This window comes from Littorina saxatilis, linkage group LG4 (assembly GCF_037325665.1).
Source record: "Littorina saxatilis isolate snail1 linkage group LG4, US_GU_Lsax_2.0, whole genome shotgun sequence".
In the NCBI taxonomy this organism is placed as follows: domain Eukaryota; kingdom Metazoa; phylum Mollusca; class Gastropoda; order Littorinimorpha; family Littorinidae; genus Littorina; species Littorina saxatilis.
In genome coordinates, this window is record NC_090248.1 from 31,843,396 (window position 1) to 31,862,229 (window position 18,834).

The following is an 18,834-nucleotide window of genomic DNA, read 5'->3' on the forward strand; positions in this document are numbered from 1 at the left end:
TGGGTTTAGTTTTTGATACCGGTACGTACTGTAAAGCTGAAACGCGACCATACCAAATATAAACATACATAGACAACATAAACAAATGTACCATGTTAGATATGCCATTGCCGGTTTGCTAGAGAGAGAGAGAGAGAGAGAGAGAGAGAGAGAGAGAGAGAGAGAGAGAGAGAGAGAGAGAGAGACAGACAGACAGACAGACAGACAGACAGACAGAGAGACACAGACAGACAGACAGACAGACAGACATAGAGTGTGTGTGTGTGTGTGTGTGAACAAGAAACTGATGGTCTATATATCAGCTGCCACATATGCTGTAGGCAAACACTTCACAAAACCCACTTGCTGACACAAAAACTAAATTCATGTCATTGAGCTTAACCGTCAATTTCTTATCGCAAAAGTTCCGGGCATTTCCCTGGTCTGTTACAATCTTGTTTTCTCTGGCTTACCGTTTACACATGCATACCAAAATGCTACACTGTGCACGTGGTGGCTATTTGTGCACTGCGTGTGTGTGTGTGTGTCAGGCGTTCGTGCACGCCGCCTGGGGGTAAGTTTCTGGCAGAATACTCCCCACATGCACATCTATCTTACCTTATCCACTTTTGTGGTTAATAATACCATTTCTTGTGAGAAACGCGTAGGGCGACTTGAAATCCTTCCCAATCAGACAACCATTGCCAATAATTTATATAAACAAACGTTTGTTTTTACCATTTCGTACCAGACGATTATTGTGGGGTTAAAGGAGAGAATCACGTGGTGACTCTCCACAAGCGTTCTTCCCCTTGACTCAATGAACTGCAGTCTTTACTCTATCAGTCAATGAAACTGAAACTGAAAGGCTGATCAGTGAAGTGTTCGGTTAAAAAAAAGTGTAACAGGCAAACTTTCACAGGGCAAACTAGTAAAATAACAGATCCGATGTTGTTGTTTTAATCTGATATGTGATGACTTCCATGGCCCTAGTTGGCACCAGAAATCAAAAAAGAAAACTTAAATATAAGTGAGACTAACAAAATCAGAGCAGGTATATCTACATAACTATGCTACACTGTTGGTATCTCTTCACATAAACACACATACACATAAAATCTGCACACACAATTATTTTCAGTCATGTTTATTATGTTATAAATCAGTCAGTTTTACAAAAGACCAGCATCAGTGTTAACACATCACACTAACAGACCTAACCACAAAACTGATAAACACACAAAACTTTCACAAATCATTGCACAGAGACACTTTGAAGACTCGAGTCACCTCCTGGGGGAAAAGACTGAAAGTGCTAATTATTATTATCATCAACAGTGATGCCAGTTAACAGTGTTTTATTAACATCTCAAGGTCAAACACACAAGACATGCTATTTCAAAGACTTAATTCTATGACAGCCATGATTGGAATAAACCTAGGGGTGCAGAAGGAAAAAAAAATCCACTTGTCCAACAAGCAAAGAACTTTTGAAAATCACTAGCACACGTCTGGTATACCAAAATGTCTATATACAGGGTGACCCAAAAAAAAGAGTACCCAAACAAAATTGAATAACTTTGTCAATTTTAACTTTTTTTTCTTTCTTTTTGAGGTGAGTCAAGCTAATCCACTGCATGGTTGGATGAAATAAAAGCTGTTCTCACAATGAACTATACTAATGATCAACGGACGTTTTGCATAGAGACCTATTTTCGCACAAAATCATACAGAGATGTGCAAGTACAGTTCCAGAGACACTTCGGTCAGCGCGATTTCTATCTTTGGGGGTTCCTGAAAGACAACATCTACAGGAACAACCCACAGACAATCACAGAACTCAAGAGAGCCATCACAATTCAACCATTCGCGGAATCTCGCAACAGGAGTGTGTGCGGGTGATTGATAACTTTGCGCGGCGAGTTCAAGTTTGCCTGCAGCGGCGTTTGGAGCATGTTCTGTAGAATGAGCATAACTTTCCTGAAAGACAAGCTAGAACGCTAAAATTTTCTGTGCAAATCATGCGGAGGCTACTTGTGTGTGTAAATAAATTTTATGAAGATTGCTTTATTTTTGTTCAATTTATGACGTTTTGTTTGGGTACTCTTTTTTTTTGGGTCACCCTGTATATAGTCACTAGTGTATTAATTTCCACATCCCAAAAACCCTATTTGAAGTATGAAACAAAGAAAAATTGCAGCTCACCCAAAAGTCTGTGAATATGAGGACATCTGTGTTTGCTTTTTGCTTTTTTTTTTTAAAGAGATATTTGGCTTTAAGGGCAGGTGGGCCAGTGCAAAATTGACCAAATCGTTCAAAACACTGTTTTGGGTATTTTAGCAGATTATGTTTCCATAACATACCTATCATCCATGTGTGTCAGTGTTTTTGTCAAAAGTGTCCTATTTATCTGTCAATAAAGACAAAATGTGAACATGTGTGGCATTGATTGTCTTCTGTAGTCGATATTCCCCCGCCAAAAAATGTCTCATTTCAAAGGCTAGTTACGGCTTTGTCCTCAGCAAAACAGTGCATTCACGACATACGAAACTGCGCAGCAGCTCCTGACCTATAACATGACATCAGTGTTTTGATGAATGTTCCATTCACTCAGCCACTAGTCCGTTGCAAAAGCAGCAATCGTAATCGAACGGAATCGAACGGAAATGTCCTTATTTGGAAGGTACTCGACATCCATTGGTTCGTTTCATAAACCAAAATCGGGAACCAGTTTACTTTGTGAGTGCGCATGCTCAGCTTACGAATTTTGCATACGGAAACTACCGAAGAGACTCTCGGCCATGACGGGAACACCCGAAGTTCACTCGGTTTTACAACATCCTGGTTACACATCAAACGATCGGTGACAACCGAAAGCGAATTTTTCTTTGAGAAACAACCTTTGATACGATAACAATGGTTCGAAATAAGAAAGAGGACAATGTCTTTATTAGTTCGGTTAGCAACAACAAGTATTTCCGCTGGTACTAGGCCAAAGTTTGGATTCTGCCGGTGTTTCCGATACAGAGGAAAGCTTTGATCTCCACGCAGATCCACAGGTCGCCATTTCCGAACACGCCATGCATGGCGCAGACTTTTTACGTCTTGCAACTGGCTTGCTTTGCGCTGAATTTGAGTCAGTTTCTGAGCAGTATCTCCTCGACAAGCAAGTCGAGCATTTGCTACGCAAAAAAACAAAAACAGGAGAAAGTATCCAACATCAGTCAGATTATCGGTAATGTTTGCTGGGTCTGCCATTTCACGAACGAAACTGGATCAGCTACTGTTTGTATCAATCTGCACTTTCGTAAATTCCGTCACTGTCACTGTGTCATTTTCTTCACCGCGATACACAGTTCATTGCGAAGAGCTTCCTCAGTAAATCGTTCAGATTCCACGTACGATTTGTTGTCAAAAAACAAACTCAAACAAAAGTTTCAAACTCATCATCCTCCATCTTGCTTGTCGAAGCACTGAAGTACTGTATCGATGTAAAAACAAAAGCAGAAAACTTCGACCAACAAATTCAGCGCATAAAAGACACGACGAGATAACGGAAGGAAAGAAGCCTCGTTCTGGCTCAAGTAAGTTACCGTTAAAAATACCGTTATTCGCATGCAAATACAAACGAGAATCGGGTCATTGATACACGTTTAGCGCTGGGGCAGTATCCCCATGCTGGTTGACAGAGGGAAAGAAGGGATGGACGCATAAATTCGCTGCTGGCGTGCTAAAGGCTAAGTAGTTTGCAATTCAAATAAACTAAGCTGTTCATTCATAACACAGTTTTGTCCTTGTATGTCTGTTTCAATAGTGTTTCTGTGGTGTTCAATCTTCAATGTCGTTTTTCTCAGTTCAGCCATTTTGCCTACGGTTACGTCTTGAGTTACGCGATTTCTCTGGCTGTAATTTAGCTAGAGCAATATTTTCTTTTGTAGTTTGTGCAGAATATAACATTCTAGGGGATTACGAAGGGATTTTGCTGAAATTTTATTATAGTCATATCCAGATTATTTCAAAAAATAATTTCGCAAGCGTTACCCTAAAGTTTGACAGTTGTAACAAAGAAGTGTTCCTAACTCCAAATATAAATATAATAAACAAGATCTGCTTCGTAATCCCCTAGAGCATACCCAGAAGGATAAAATAAAACAATAATTAGAAGTGTGACAATCACATCTGATGAAAATCCGTGTATCTCCTGTACTCCACTTTTGTCTGTATTTTGACTGTTTTTGTCGCGTAAAACAAAAACCAGCAACCGAAAATACAAAACATGACTATTGTTTGTCATCATTTGTTCATTTCTTTCATAAAATAACATTTAGACACAATAAAACATTCAAAATAAAAAAAAAGGTAGTGCACTGGCCCACCTCCCCTTAAAGATACAAAAATTTCTGTTTCTACATTTCTTCTCTCTGTTATCTTTTCTTTCTGTTTTGTAAATGCTTCTCCTTTAAAACTTTTGTAGATCTTGATGCACTCCTTTCCAACCATGCAGAACAGTTATCAGTTATATACTCCTCCCAATAAAATGTTTCTTGTACATACAGTCCTAGCTCCAAGAAGAGAATATGTTTATCTTCCCCCCAAAAAGACAATTCTAATCACTAATACTACCTGTGATCTACTATAGTACTACAAACTGCAAGTTGACACTATTCTACAAGACAGTCATGAGTAAATTACCAAACTCAATATAACCTTTGATGCTAGCTTGTGACCATGCATGCAGCTAAAATTCTCTTTCTGGCTTCACGATCAGCTCAATTGATGCACCTGTCAATACTTGCAAATGCTACAAAAGTTTGATTTATGTTGCCATGAAATATATAACCCTGAGAGATTGGTGCAGTATTAAAAAAAATTAAATACCAAAGACAGCTCATGCAATCTTGTTTTGTTCATGTAAACAAAATCTACCACTATGAACACTGTTCTAAAGATAATAATGCTAATGTAGTTATTTCAGCAGTTTCCTACAAAACCCACTTAACTTTTCTGGAGGCCGAGTTGTGCCTCTTATACTTCAAGAACCCTTGGTTTTACCATACAACGCATTTACAAACTCATTCAAATATAATAGGATTCACTTTCTGCAAATGTTTCTGAGACTGAGACGTGCGTGTGTGTGTGTGTGTGTGTGTGTGTGTGTGTGTGTGTGTGTGTGTGTGACTCTGTGTGTGTGTGTGTGTGTGTGTGTGTGTGTGTGTGTGTGTGTGTGTGTGTGTGTGTGTGTGTGTGTGTGCATGCACATGTGTGAGTGTATGTATGTGTATGCACCTGTGTTCTTCATACGCATGCATAAAACAGGACATGGTAGAATGTTTCAAGGTGATATGAGTATGCATGGCATAGTTTCGATAAGTTGTTACATAGTCATTAGTCTCAGCTGCACAAAAATATATAACTTAAAAAATGATAAAACTCTCTTTTTGAATGTACAATGTACTGTGTTAATTAGTCTCATTAAATAAATGTCTTCATGGATCAAACAGTATTTTGTGGAATGTTCAAGTAAAACAAACACTGTGAGACACAAACAACAATGCAAGACCAAAACAACATATCTCAGGCAAGCTCTGCAATGCACACTTTTACCAACAAGCTGTGCTATAGAAAGCATGTGAGCACACACAAACATAATTTGTTGTATATTTGCTTCAGGGTGAATAATCAATCAATCAATCAATCAATGAGTCTTATATCGCGCATATTCCGTGGGTACAGTTCTAGGCGCTCTGCAGTGATGCCGTGTGAGATGAAATTTTATACGGCCAGTAGATTGCAGCCATTTCGGCGCATGTTTACCTTTCACGGCCTATTATTCCAAGTCACACGGGTATAGGTAGACAATTATTAACTGTGCCTAAGCAATTTTGCCAGGAAAGACCCTTTTGTCAATCGTGGGATCTTTAACGTGCACACCCAATGTAGTGTACACGGGGGGGAGGTTCGGACACCGAAGAGAGTCTGCACACAAAGTTGACTCTGTGAAATAAATTTCCGCCGAACCTGGGATCGAACTCACGCTGACAGCGGCCAACTGAATACAAATCCAGCGCGCTACCAACTGAGCTATATCCCCGCCAATAATGCCAACTTAACACTGAACAATTTACAAAACAAACAAAGATTGCACATTTTTCTTGCAGATGTTATATGTACAGGTATATAGAAACAACAACGCATGTACAGAAAAGCTCACATAAGCTATCTCTCATACAAAAGGGCATCATTTAGGACTAAAATTCTAACATCAGTCTGAAAAACAGTCTATTACTAATGTATCAAGCAATTATGCCTTTTATGTCTTCATGCCTCAGTTGCAAACTATGCAGGTATATCACCTAAATGAAACTTTACAGTGTAATTTTGTTTTAAGAACAACATGACAAAATGTATAACAAATTAAAATGTAACAACTTGCGGCATGAAATATGTACAAGCTGACCCCCAAAAAGTGCAACCCATCAAAATGTTTATAACTTCTACATCTTTGAACCGAATCACTTCATATTTGGGGGACACACATTTCAGCCACATGACCCTTCCACAAAACAGTTATATAAATCAAATGGTCTGACTTTTGTGCTATTTAAAAAAAAGTTGCTAAATTCGGTGATCGACTCAACAGTACACGGTTTGAAATTGAGCGGTAGCCAAACTTACCCGATTCAAGCCCTCCAGATTGTTACCTTTGGGGTAATTCGAATGACATAGTATACAGACCTGTTTACCCTAAACCCGAGGTAAGAGTACTTTCCCAAAAAGTTGAGTGTATTTTTCAAAAAGTTGGTGTACTTTGCAAGCAAAGCCATATGGGTTAGGGAAAATGTACGCCTGGGTGCAAACGTGTTTGTGAAAGAATAGCATGTCTTGTGAACACCTTCAGAATTTAACTCCTTCCAATACAACAGGGATAAAACAATTGTATTTACCTGTCAGTTTATAGCATTATAACCAGTGTCTTCCAAACAGATAGATAATGAAAAGATGAAGTTCGTGAAATAACATCTGCGGTTGACAGTGGCAAGTTCATTTTTACAATCATCTCAGAAAACATTGCTTCAGCACGGACTACAGCCTTTTCTTCTGGCAGGATTTGCTTTACGGTAATGAACTTCATAATTCCTTGGCAGCTTTCAGCGGATTTCTTTGCAGCAACCTTGTCCAGGTGAGTTTTGGAACTGCAGTGTCGTTCGATGTCATATTTCCCAGCATGGGCAACGGAGAAATCTGATTTACAATACTTGCAGTGTGCATGACTTTTTCCCATAGTAGACTCCACAATTCCTGGCTCTTTCTTATATTTCTCCAAGAAAATCTGCTGCTTCTGCTGTTTAGACTTGGTACAGTCATCCGAAACTGGCACATTTTACCGCTTCATTTTGCCACGATTGTCCAGACGATCGCACGTGCCAACAACTGAACAAGGTTTCCACAGCTGAAGACTCGCTGTCATGGTTATCTCCCTTCGACCGAAACCGGTATCAGTTGTACCATCCCGTAATCAGCACACCAACACCGGAAAACGTATTCTAGACTTTTTCTTATGCGTATTTTGTGCGTGTGTCGCGTATTTGCGTATCGATAATAATTTGGCGTACAAAATACGCCCAAATCGTACTGGTAAACAGGTCTGAGTATACCTTAATCAACATTAGACAGTCAGTGACTTGAATACAGCAATTACAGGCAGGATCAGGGCATTTCCCATGGATGAATGCGTTCATGTCATTGATGAATTTTTCACGACATTGCGCAAGTGTAACTTTACAACAAAGGGGTTAATTTTTTCAGTAATTTGAGTTTACCAAAGATGTTCATAGTTGTTGTGCATGAACTTCAGTTCGTCCATGACCATTCTACTCAGTTTCGCGTCTGTAGAAAAATATTGGCCGACATTTACCTAATGTCTCCAAAATGTGTTCCTAAACACAGCTCCGAAATTGTCACACAAACGCTTTCCTGACTATGGATTGCCCTGAACCTAGCTGTAACTGCTTTCTTTATGTCACCGATGATGTAGGGGGTGAAGGGGGTGTTTGTGTATACTCAGACATTCAGATGATCCAAAAGGTAAAGTTTGGAGGGTTTAAATCAAGTTAGTTTGGCTACCACTCAATGTCAAACCTCATTCTGTTGAGTCGATCGCCTAATTTGGAAACTTTTGGTGAAATTGCATGAAAGTCAGACCATTGGATCTGCAAAAATGCCACTCTGTGGAAGGGTCATGCATAGGCTGAAGTTTATATCCCCCAAATATAAAGTGATTCGGTCATCCGATGTAGAAGTTATAAACATTTTTGAGGGTTGCATTTTGTTTTGGGTCACCCTGTACAATCCAGAAACTGGAGCAAAATGTGTGAGCAAACTATCATCTAAACTAGCATTAAACTCTTCCTTGTGACACTGCTAATGATACACCTTAAACTTAAACAATACATTATCATAATGTTATGCTATTCAAACTCGACTTGCTTGAAACATCAGGCAATTGCCAACAAAATAATGTCAACAATATCAGCTGAACATGTGAGCAATAAATTACAAGCAAACTAGCACACAAGACTGTTCAGCTGTTTGTGTTTATTTGGTGTTTAACGTCGTTTTCAACCACGAAGGTTTTATCGCGACGGGGAAAGGGGGGGGAAGATGGGATAGAGCCACTTGTTAATTGTTTGTTCACAAAAGCACTAACCGCTGTTTGTGTTTCAGGTCAAATCTAGCTGTACACATAGCTCTCGTCATCACATTTAAAAAAAATAATACTTAACTGTTATGCATGAGTCAATTTACAAATAACAAATAAAACATAACAAAGATCTCACTTGTCGGGTTACAACTATGTATATGTATAAAACAGTGAACTATCAGGAAATGATCTGTCAACAGGCAGTATGTTGTCTAGTTTCTCAATGCCAACAACAGAATTTTTGTAAATCAACTTCCTTTACAAATGATCTTATATACACTTGTCTGTTTTCATGTTTGTGTTCACGAAGTACATGTCATGCAAATTTATAATTACTGTGGTCGCAGAAGAAAAATCTGCATGATCTTTGAAAACAAACATTTATCCTCCAATTCACACACAAAAATGAGCTCTTAATTTGATTCAGAAAATGTGTGAGTAGACATAAATATATACGCCAGATGCCTAAATACACTCAATATCCAAAACAGCATAAATATAGAGTGGTAGCTGCGATGCAACACCTCTCACGAGAGGAAACTTTCTGTTGTCCGTTGTCTATTTACTTTATTGGACATTTGCAATGTAGGGACACTTATGATTGGTCCCAAAGGAGTCCCCTTTCATAACAGGTATCACTGTACCTCGAGGTACTACATTTATTGTACAAGGTTCTATTGCAACACTCCCTAAAATTTGACATTTTCCTTAGTTAAGAATACATTCTATACTACGTTTTGTAACACATTAGGACACAGTTATGTTGACTCAATGAACAGACCCAAACGGTGTTGTCATTTCAGTATGTTTCTAAGACTGTTAGATCATATAGATATATATGACAGCTGCAGATACGTATAAATAGTTTTAGGTTTGTCTAATATCGTGAATTAAGCACATACACCAGCTTCCCCGTTGCAATATTTTTCTAAATGTTCAGCTTAAATATCTTGCTAATTGCATGCACATAAAGCTTCAGCTTTTTTTTTTTATATATATACAGGACACATATTCAGCCTCTCAATACCTTGTGGTCCAAAAGTATTGTGTGATTGAGTTTTTTTCAGTGACCTATACCATGCCACAATTTAAATGTATATCAAACATTATCATTAGCTCAAATGATTCGGACCATATTAAACTGACAAAAATTGTGTGCAATCTAGCAGTGACTGACAATGAAGATGTTTCTCTCCCAGCCTTAATTATGCATGTGTGTTATAATAAGCTAGCACATTAATCTCAGTTATATAGATGATACAATGCGATATTACGATGGTGACATGTCATGCAATTCATTTCTTAATTAACTTAAGACACGCAACATAAACACTGTGACTAACGACACAAACAGCAAATTTTAAAGCACCAAATGTAAACACCTTGAGTCTCAAAATACCTGTTAATGTCGGAATAAGTGTGGCACATTCCTCAATATGAGCAATTTTACTAACATACTTTCAGCTGTCTTCAACTAAGAGTGTGCACTACACTATGTCATAATTAACACTCAAACCACAAATTATTTCAGCATTAGTCACGAGTCTCATCCACTCTCTGATGAGTCATAAATCTAAAATCATTTGACAATGCATTTTTCACAAAGCTAACTCCATTCAACAGTAGCTGCAAGGTGTAACAGCCAGTAAACTTCCAAGCAGGGTAATTGAGCCCCCAATACTGCAGTGGTATAGATCTCACACTCAGAAGTGTACCGTGTGTACATTATGTATCTGAGGAATCCCTCACTATCACTGAGATTGCCAACTTTTATTCTGCAGACTTTTACAGTTCTTTCAGCTACGTATGCAATACAGGTAGCTTGCCAGTTCCAAAGTGAGCAAGAAAGTGTCACATCAGAGGATTAATCCCTCACTATCACTGAGACTGCCAACTTTTACTCTACAGACTTTTACAGTCCTTTCAGCTAAGCAAGTGCAATGCAGGTAGCTTGCTGTAGTTCCATTTCAGCAAAATGAGCAAGAGACACATCAATCTCTAAAAGTCATGATTTCTGTCATGATTAATCTGTCCTTTTTCCCTGTCTTCATAGGATATCTGACTGTCTTATGAAGTACACAGTATACAGTTCGTGTAGCGTCAAATGCAGCCAACACATGCTGTTTTTTAAATTGTCAGTTTTCAAATTGTGTCAGGGCTGTCAGATTCAAACTCTCATCCAGTCGAAGCAGCATCCAACGTACAGTCTTACTTTTATCATTTTTGGTCCACATGTTCCAACACCTCTTCTTTCAATTTCTTTACACTCATGTGCATGAATCAATCAGTGCTTGCACTCACAAAATACTAATCCATTCACAAGTTCCGCTGATGCTGTCAGATATATAAACCACAAAATGTCAGAATAAATAATCTTCTCGATTCAGCCAACCGAAACACCGTTCAAGTACCGTGTGACAATGCCTGTCACAATCGCTCGTTGACAGCACTGTCAGTGATCTCGTCAGCAGTCAGGGTTGAAGACTCAGTGACACTGTCACCACACACACTCTCTGCCGGACATCCACTGTCGGCCTGGCTCAGCTTGTCGCTGTTGTTGGTGTTGGTGTTGTTGTTGTTGTTGTTGGTGGTGGAGTCGCTGCCGCTGCTGGTGGCGCTGGAGTTGGACTGGGAAGACAGGCGCTGGGAGTCGTCTGGGAGCTGCGCCAGCACCAGCTTACCCAACATGTTCACCCATCTGTAACATCAACATTTATTGTGTGAATTAATATGATCAATGCACAAAGCTCTGAGAACCTGCTGCCGAATTGAAGAAGACTGCAGACTTCATGGCAGCTACCGACCTGAGGATATGACGGCCATGAAAATCAAACGTAGAAGAAGAAGATGAAAACTATAGTCATGCAGTGCACATTTATTTACGTGAATAGACATGCACATGAGGCTTACTGTACACAGACACACACACGGAGCAACCTGTTCTTATGTGCACTGCTGCTGTCCATTTTCCCCTTTCCATGCTTGCACGGTCTATTTCGATTTTTCTCTCTCTCACTAGCCCTCTTGCACGCGCGTGCACACACACACACACAAAGACATACTCACACACATATCGGGCCCACACCCACACACACACACCATTCAGCAGATTACAGATGAAAACAAACAGAAGAAGGCAGGAGCTACATTACCAACACCAACTCTAAACTGACTGATCACAAATGTCTGGCAAAATGCTTATACTGCAGTTCCCTCAAAAATACTTACTTTTTAAGGATTTTCTCATTGTCCGACTGAAACAGAATCCCCTTCTTGTTGATGCTTCTATGATGAACGCAAAATGTGTTAGGCTTGTCAGAGTCGGACACGATTTCCACCTGGTAGCCGGGCAAGGGCAGAGAACTGTAGGCACTCACATCCTGCAAAGAAGGAGGGTAAATTGAACATGATGACTTGTCAGAGTATGAATGCCGATTAAGAATTTCAACAATGCTGTGATACAGTGGGACCCCCCTTTTTAGACCCCCCTTTTTAGACCCCCCCTTTTAGACCCCCAATTTAAAACCTCGCACTTTTAAGACCCTGCTTTTTCAGACTCTTCTTCTTCTTCTTCTTCAGCGTTCCAGAATTGTCTGGTGACGACTGTGAGCTCGTTTGCCCATTTGGGTTCCCCACACTATACTCTGAGAGCATAGTCAGCTTCACTCCGCTTTCGTTGAGTAGGCATGCTGGGTATTTTCGTGTTTCCATAACCCACCGAACTCTGACATGGATTACAGGATCTTTTCCGTGCGCACTTGGTCTTGTGCTTGCGTGTGCGCACGAAGGGGGTTAAGTCACGAGCAGGTCTGCACATAAGTTGACCTGGAAGATCGGAAAAATCTCCACTCTTAACCCACCAGGCGGCAGCGACCGGGATTCGAACTCACAACCTCCCGATTAGGAGGCCGACGTCTTACCAACATGCCACTGCGCCCGTCTTTTTCAGACTCAAAACGGGTCCATGATCAGGGCTTTCAAGATTTATGAAAACTCATAACTTTTCATAAAAATCCCATGTCTGAATACTACACTTCTCATGCAAAATTTCTTGAAAAAATACGATTCAGTATCATGAAACTACCATACAACTAGACTAAATCTATTTGACGTTTATGCAACTCCATTTGCAAAGACTTTCCCCTCCAATCAGACACCCATTCCAGAAAAAGACACTTGTTTTCTCCCCTTGTCTATCAATTTAACAAAATGATTCCTCTTACTTTTGGTTGGTCCCAAGGGTGTCCACTCATCAAAGGTTATAACCACTGCGTGTTGATTAATGTTGATGCAGCTCACAGCAGAAATCACTTGTAATTTATTTAACAAGATAAATACACTGCACAAAATCTTAATTTGACAAGTGTTCTTTCATTGCAGGCCGGTGTCACGAACTGAAACCTCTGCCTGAACAATCCTTCTCATTGCGATCAATGCGCATGCGCTAACATGGGGAGATTAATCAGGTCGTGAACAACCTAACCCTAACCCTTACCCTTACCCTAACCCTAACCCTAACCCATACCCATGGTTCGTTCAGTCAAAGGGTCGCATTTTTTAAGTCCAAGATTGGCGCATGCGCATTGACCGCAATGAGAAGGATTGTTCAGCAGAGGTTTCAGTTTGTGACACCGGTACATTCATCCCTGCCCAGGCGATCACCTCCCCTCATCAACCATCTGCCCACAACAACTATGCACCCCAAAGGCTCCACTACAACTTCTTTTTATATATGATATACAAGTCATCTTTCTATAGCCACCACATGTATACAATGGCCACCTTTGGTCGTTCCCTTGCATGGTTGTTGTAGACAGCTCCGACTGTACCACTGAATTTGACCAACAAAAGAAAACAAAACTAAGAAAAAATATAGAGCATATCAACCACTGACCTGGCGGGCTTTGAAGTAGTACATGACGAAATCTTCGTGCAGAGCAAACCAGCGCTTATTCCAGGTCCTGCCTGTGTCTTCGCTGATCAGCAGGTAACCTGCCAGCAGGCCTGGGTCGTCAGCTTTCTTCTGTTATCATACAAAGAGAAAAGGGTGGGTTAGCTTTGTTCCCTGGCTTCTGTATGCAGCTGTGTGACCTTGTGTTGACAGAACATTAAGCAATATAGTGTGTGTGTGTGTGTGTGTGTGAATAGAATAGAATAGAATAATGTTTATTGTCATGAAACAGTAAAGTTATTGACACAACAAACAACAAATAATAATGCATTGCTAAAACAATCCGTAACAAATTTGCCAAGACGAACTTGAACTTCGTCTTCTAAAAAATAAGTTACTTGGATTTTTGTTAGCATATTTCATATTGATATGTGAAGCATCTTCTTTAAATTCATCCCTTAATTTAACATATTTATTGCATTTATCCAGAAAATGTATTTCATCTTCTATGACATTGCATTCAATACAAAGACGATTTTCTTTAGGAATATTCTGATATCTTCCACTTTCAATTTTTAAACAATGTGTGCTAGTCTTTAATCTGCTTAACATCTTTCTGTGTTTATTATTCTTAATTTGTATTAAGTATGACTGCATTTTGTGTGTGTGTGTGCGTGTGTATGTGTGTGTGTGTGTGTGCATGTGCGTGTGTGTGTGTGTGTGCATCTGCTTAATCTGTGTATTTGTATGTGCGTGTGATTAATGAGCCTGCGTGTGAGTAATTGTGTGCGCTTTTGTGTGTGCATTTGTGCATGAATATATATCTGTGCCTAAATGTGAAAGTTTGAACCATTACATCCAAAAATCAATAATCTACAAAACACAAACCTGCAAGATGCGTGGTTTTGCCTTGTTCTTTGTGGGGGAGGTGTCATTGCCCTCAGGCGTCTGCGGAGATTTCTGAGCACCGAAGACGATGGTGTCATGGCACGCCACACACACACGCTCCATCTTGTTGTTCATGTACTCCAGGGGGGCCTTCTTACTGCAGCTCTTGCAAATCAGCTGAAAAGAAAAACATATTTTTGTAATCTTCGTGCCATTCTTTCTTGTGCCTTTAGAAATCAAATGATTCACCTGGACTCGGCCAAAACATGTAATAATGCACAGAGATCAGACCAGAATCGATACAAAAACAAGTGAGTAAACGGATTTATTATTCAACTAAAGTGTACATTTAGTTCTGTTTCAAGATATTATTCACCACTACTCCCTCAAAATTGTAAGTATATGCATTATTTGTTGCATAAAATCCCTTTTAAGATTCAAATTTTACAAGAGTCCAGGACTGATGTGCAAGAGAAAGTTACCAACTGAGTGGGCGCCAACCAGGGGGTCATTAACAGCTATTGTGTTTTCAGCGTAGCAATAGGGTCCGATATTTAGACGAGACAAGTATAATGCCGACGAGTCAAAGACGAGTCGCATTATACTTGTTCGAGTCTAAATATCGGACCCTATTGCTACGCTGAAAACCCAATAGCGATTATATAACTGTTCTGACCTTGATTTGTTGTTCCAAACTTACAAAATGACAGTTTTTGCGTCGATGCGTTGATCTCAGGTTTTGATAGCAGACGCCGTTTCTTATGCACATTAGTTTTGCGCAGGCGCCACACTGACTTTGGAAAAAAACTCGATTTGACAACACAGCTGTTAAACAGCTTTTTATTAGTTCATTCGTATACAACAAAAAGAAGTTTGAGTTATTTTAATTTTGAACAAGACTACTTATGAAAAAAACAAAAACACAACATCAACGGAAAACTAGAAACAACTGAAGAACTAGGATGCAACAAGGGGAGGAGAAGAGAACAGCTAATCCGTACAACGCGAGCAGACGCAGCGAAGTTTTCAGTTTGGGTGAATGGCATTTATACTTGTCTCGTCATGAAGCGAATTTTTCAACCTCAGTTATAAACGACTACATGAATGTTAGTGCCATGGGTTGTACATCAATACTTCAGAGGGGAAGTGGGGTATTTAGTGTGGAGTTACGAGATAAGAAAAGCCGAATGCGAAAGTTTGTGTCAGTCGGCAACTCAGCTCACACAGGCACACACAAACGGCTGTTCCGTTTTACTCCCCTGTTTGTACTACATCTTTCGACTTTGGGCATTTTGTGGTGTTTAGGGACAGAAAATAATTGGTTTAGTCCTGTTTCATCAGGAAGTTAGCAGAAAAGGGTATGCTATCGACATTTGTAAAGCTGAAAAACATTCCCGAGAAGAATTTCAAGTTGTCAGTGTACTGTTGTCGATCAGAGAAACATCATGTGGTACAGATGGGTAAACCGGAACCATGCGTCTTTGTTATTGACAATATGCTTTTGGATATTGGCAAAAATGGCCGACTTCCGTAGCATTATGCTTTGATGATCGGAAGAGACCATCCAATCACAGCCCCCGAATTCCCCCACGTGTCCATCAGAATAGCTATATATAATAATAATAATAATAAATGAGCATTTATATAGCGCAACATCATAACTTTACAATTATGCTCTTTGCGCTTGACACATTTAAAATTAAAACACAGTTATACAAGCATTTACATCTACATTCATAGTCAGCAACGCTTAATTAAAAGCATACACCATCAAACATACATTACAAAAGATTCTTCCACTAACTAAGTAATAAAAACATGAATAAAATAGGTAGTGAAAACAAGGAAATACCAGCTGAATACCCTTAATCAAACAGAACATGTTATCAACAATACTGAAAACAGCCCTAGATGTTTATATACATTATCACATTATCACTAAAACAACAAATACACTACATGTAGCCTACTGATGGACTGAGAAAACAAAATCAGGGGTTGTATTTCTTGAAGAGGTGCGTTTTAAGTGCTCGTTTGAATGCTTGGGGTGACTGAGAGTGGCGGATGTGAAAGGGGAGAGAATTCCATTGTGTGGGTGCGCAGAAAGTAAAAGTGCGTTGTCCGTATGTTTTGGTTTTGGTGTGTGGAATGGTGAGGATGCGACAGTCAGAAGAGGCACGGAGTTGTCTTGCTGGAGAATAGACGGTGAGGAGTTCAGAGAAGTAAGCAGGAGACGAGCCAGAAAAGAAGTTAAAGCAGAGGGTGGACAGTTTGTAGTCAATGCGGGCTTGAATTGGTAACCAGTGCAGTGTGTGAAGAAGTGGTGTTGCGTGATCTCGTTTTCGTGCTTTCAGAATGAGGCGTGCTGTCGAGTTTTGGACTTTTTGTAGTTTACATAGCTGAAATTTAGGTTTGTTTGTGATTTCAACAAATCAGACCCCGTGGCTCAGGCTCCCACTCTGTGGATAACTTTCTCTTGCACATCAGTCCAGGCTCAAGCTAAACCTCAACTGACAGAAGCACATTTACATGGGTGCAACCTGGAAAATTCCAAAAATCGGCAAAAGTTGGGGTCCAGCTTTTTTAGTATTTAAAATGCAAAAAAACCCTCTCCTGGAACAAAAACATCGGCAGCCGATGAAACCAAAAACCGGCTGCCGGCGTGTAGCCGGCAGAGTTGCACCCATGCATTTATCATGCTCTTTTACCTTTCCACAAGCTCTGCAGTGGTGGCGACGACGGAATGCGCTGAACGCTAGCTGGCAGACCATACACATTGTGGCTGCATCGTCTGGTATCCAGCGCGGTGCCTGTTTTCCTGGGACACATTCCATCTGTAACAGGGTCACAGTCAAAGAGGTTGAGCGTTTTGCTCAAAATGGTTACAGCACAAAAAGGAATCACGTTCAGGTATTTTTGTTCTCATATGTGACCCTCCACCACGGAATGAGTCGCATGTCACCTCGCGCGGTTCTGCGCTAGGCTTAATATAAGCCTGGGAGGTGTCTGGTAACAGTGTGAGGGTCACCTTAATCACAGACTTGTAACTCGAAAAGTTTTTGCTCTTTTCTAAAACGGTTTTCACCACTGGATAGAGCATAACAAACTCTTTAGGAATATGTAAAAATATGAAAATCATGCAAAGGTGACATGCGACTCATTCCATGGTGGAGGGTCACATATTTCTTCTTCATTCATGGGCTGAAACCATAACGTTCACTCATGTTTTTGCACAAGTGGATTTTTACGTGTATGACCATTTTTACCCTGCCATTCAGGCAGCATACCCCAGTTTTGGGGGAAGTATGCCAGGTATTTTTGTGTTTCTATAACTCACCAAATTCTAATAAGAATTACAGGATCTTTTCTGTGCGCACTTGGTCTGGTGCTTGCGTGTATATTATTTTCCTTGTGAATAAACTTATCATTCTGCAATTGTGTGGGTCATTTTTTTTGTGGTCTTTTTTTCTTTTCGGGGGGGGGGGGGGAGGATGAAGGGGGGGGGGGGGGCAGAGGGGGTGGGATGGTATTTCTTTCTTTTCTTGACAGTTGGAAAAAAGTTAAAGATTCCACAGCATTAAACAGGTCAGTTGGGTTATCATAACCTGCATTTTTTTTTTATCTCCTCTGCCTAATCCAGAAAGGTAACTGACCTCAGTTGGAGAACTGAGTGCAGGGTCATGGCGCAGAGAGCCCTTTCTGATGCGGTAATCTTCTATCACCTTTTTCAGCAACTGCAACACAGGTGAAGCGAGTTAGCAAACATTTACCATATCAAATAACCAAAGGGAAGTAAGCGCTCTAAATGCATACGACATGTGTAATGGAGTAAGCGAGAGTTATACGGAACCAATCTCCTGGCACCTGAGAGAATAACAAGCATTGAAATGAACAAGTGACTTTCATTTCAATGCTTGTTATTCTCTCAGGTGCCAAGAGATTGGTTCCGCTTACTCCATTACACATGTCCTATGCATTAATTTACCACACAAATATTTACCACTATACTCATGAACGCAGAATTATAAATATAATCATGCACTTCCGCAAGACAACTCATTGATACAAAATTTGGAACATAAATTATTCAAGAGCAGGAAATTAAGTTTGCTGCACATTCTAATATCACTGCTCAATCAGGACAAATCATAATTATATCTAAGTTATTTTCAAACTCACATCATGCCAGCCAATGTCACTTCCACTTGTTTGCCTGCAACACAGACCCCAAAGTTTAACATGTACATTATCAAGATCGAACAGAAAAGGAATGAGAAACACTCTCACTGTCATCCATCAAAACAAGGTCTACATAAGAATGTGGCGCTTCAGACAAAAAACAAAAAACAAAAAAACTAACGTAGCGCTTCAGAAA

At 39.9% G+C, this 18,834-nt stretch overlaps 1 protein-coding gene across 2 annotated transcripts in view; it reads right to left on the reverse strand.

The window, feature by feature from the left end:
- Nucleotides 1–6,367: 6,367 nt before the first annotated feature.
- LOC138964501 (FYVE, RhoGEF and PH domain-containing protein 4-like) overlaps nucleotides 6,368–18,834 on the reverse strand; it is a 75,869-nt gene continuing 63,402 nt past the window's right edge. For both annotated transcript variants that reach the window (XM_070336475.1, XM_070336476.1), the window contains 7 exons: nucleotides 18,639–18,672; nucleotides 18,113–18,193; nucleotides 17,168–17,293; nucleotides 14,460–14,636; nucleotides 13,575–13,703; nucleotides 11,909–12,060; nucleotides 6,368–11,378 (listed from right to left, as the gene is read on the reverse strand). In XM_070336475.1, the coding sequence (XP_070192576.1) occupies nucleotides 11,108–11,378; nucleotides 11,909–12,060; nucleotides 13,575–13,703; nucleotides 14,460–14,636; nucleotides 17,168–17,293; nucleotides 18,113–18,193; nucleotides 18,639–18,672 (970 nt within the window). In that variant the 3' untranslated portion in view covers nucleotides 6,368–11,107. The remainder of the gene's footprint in view (nucleotides 11,379–11,908; nucleotides 12,061–13,574; nucleotides 13,704–14,459; nucleotides 14,637–17,167; nucleotides 17,294–18,112; nucleotides 18,194–18,638; nucleotides 18,673–18,834) is intronic.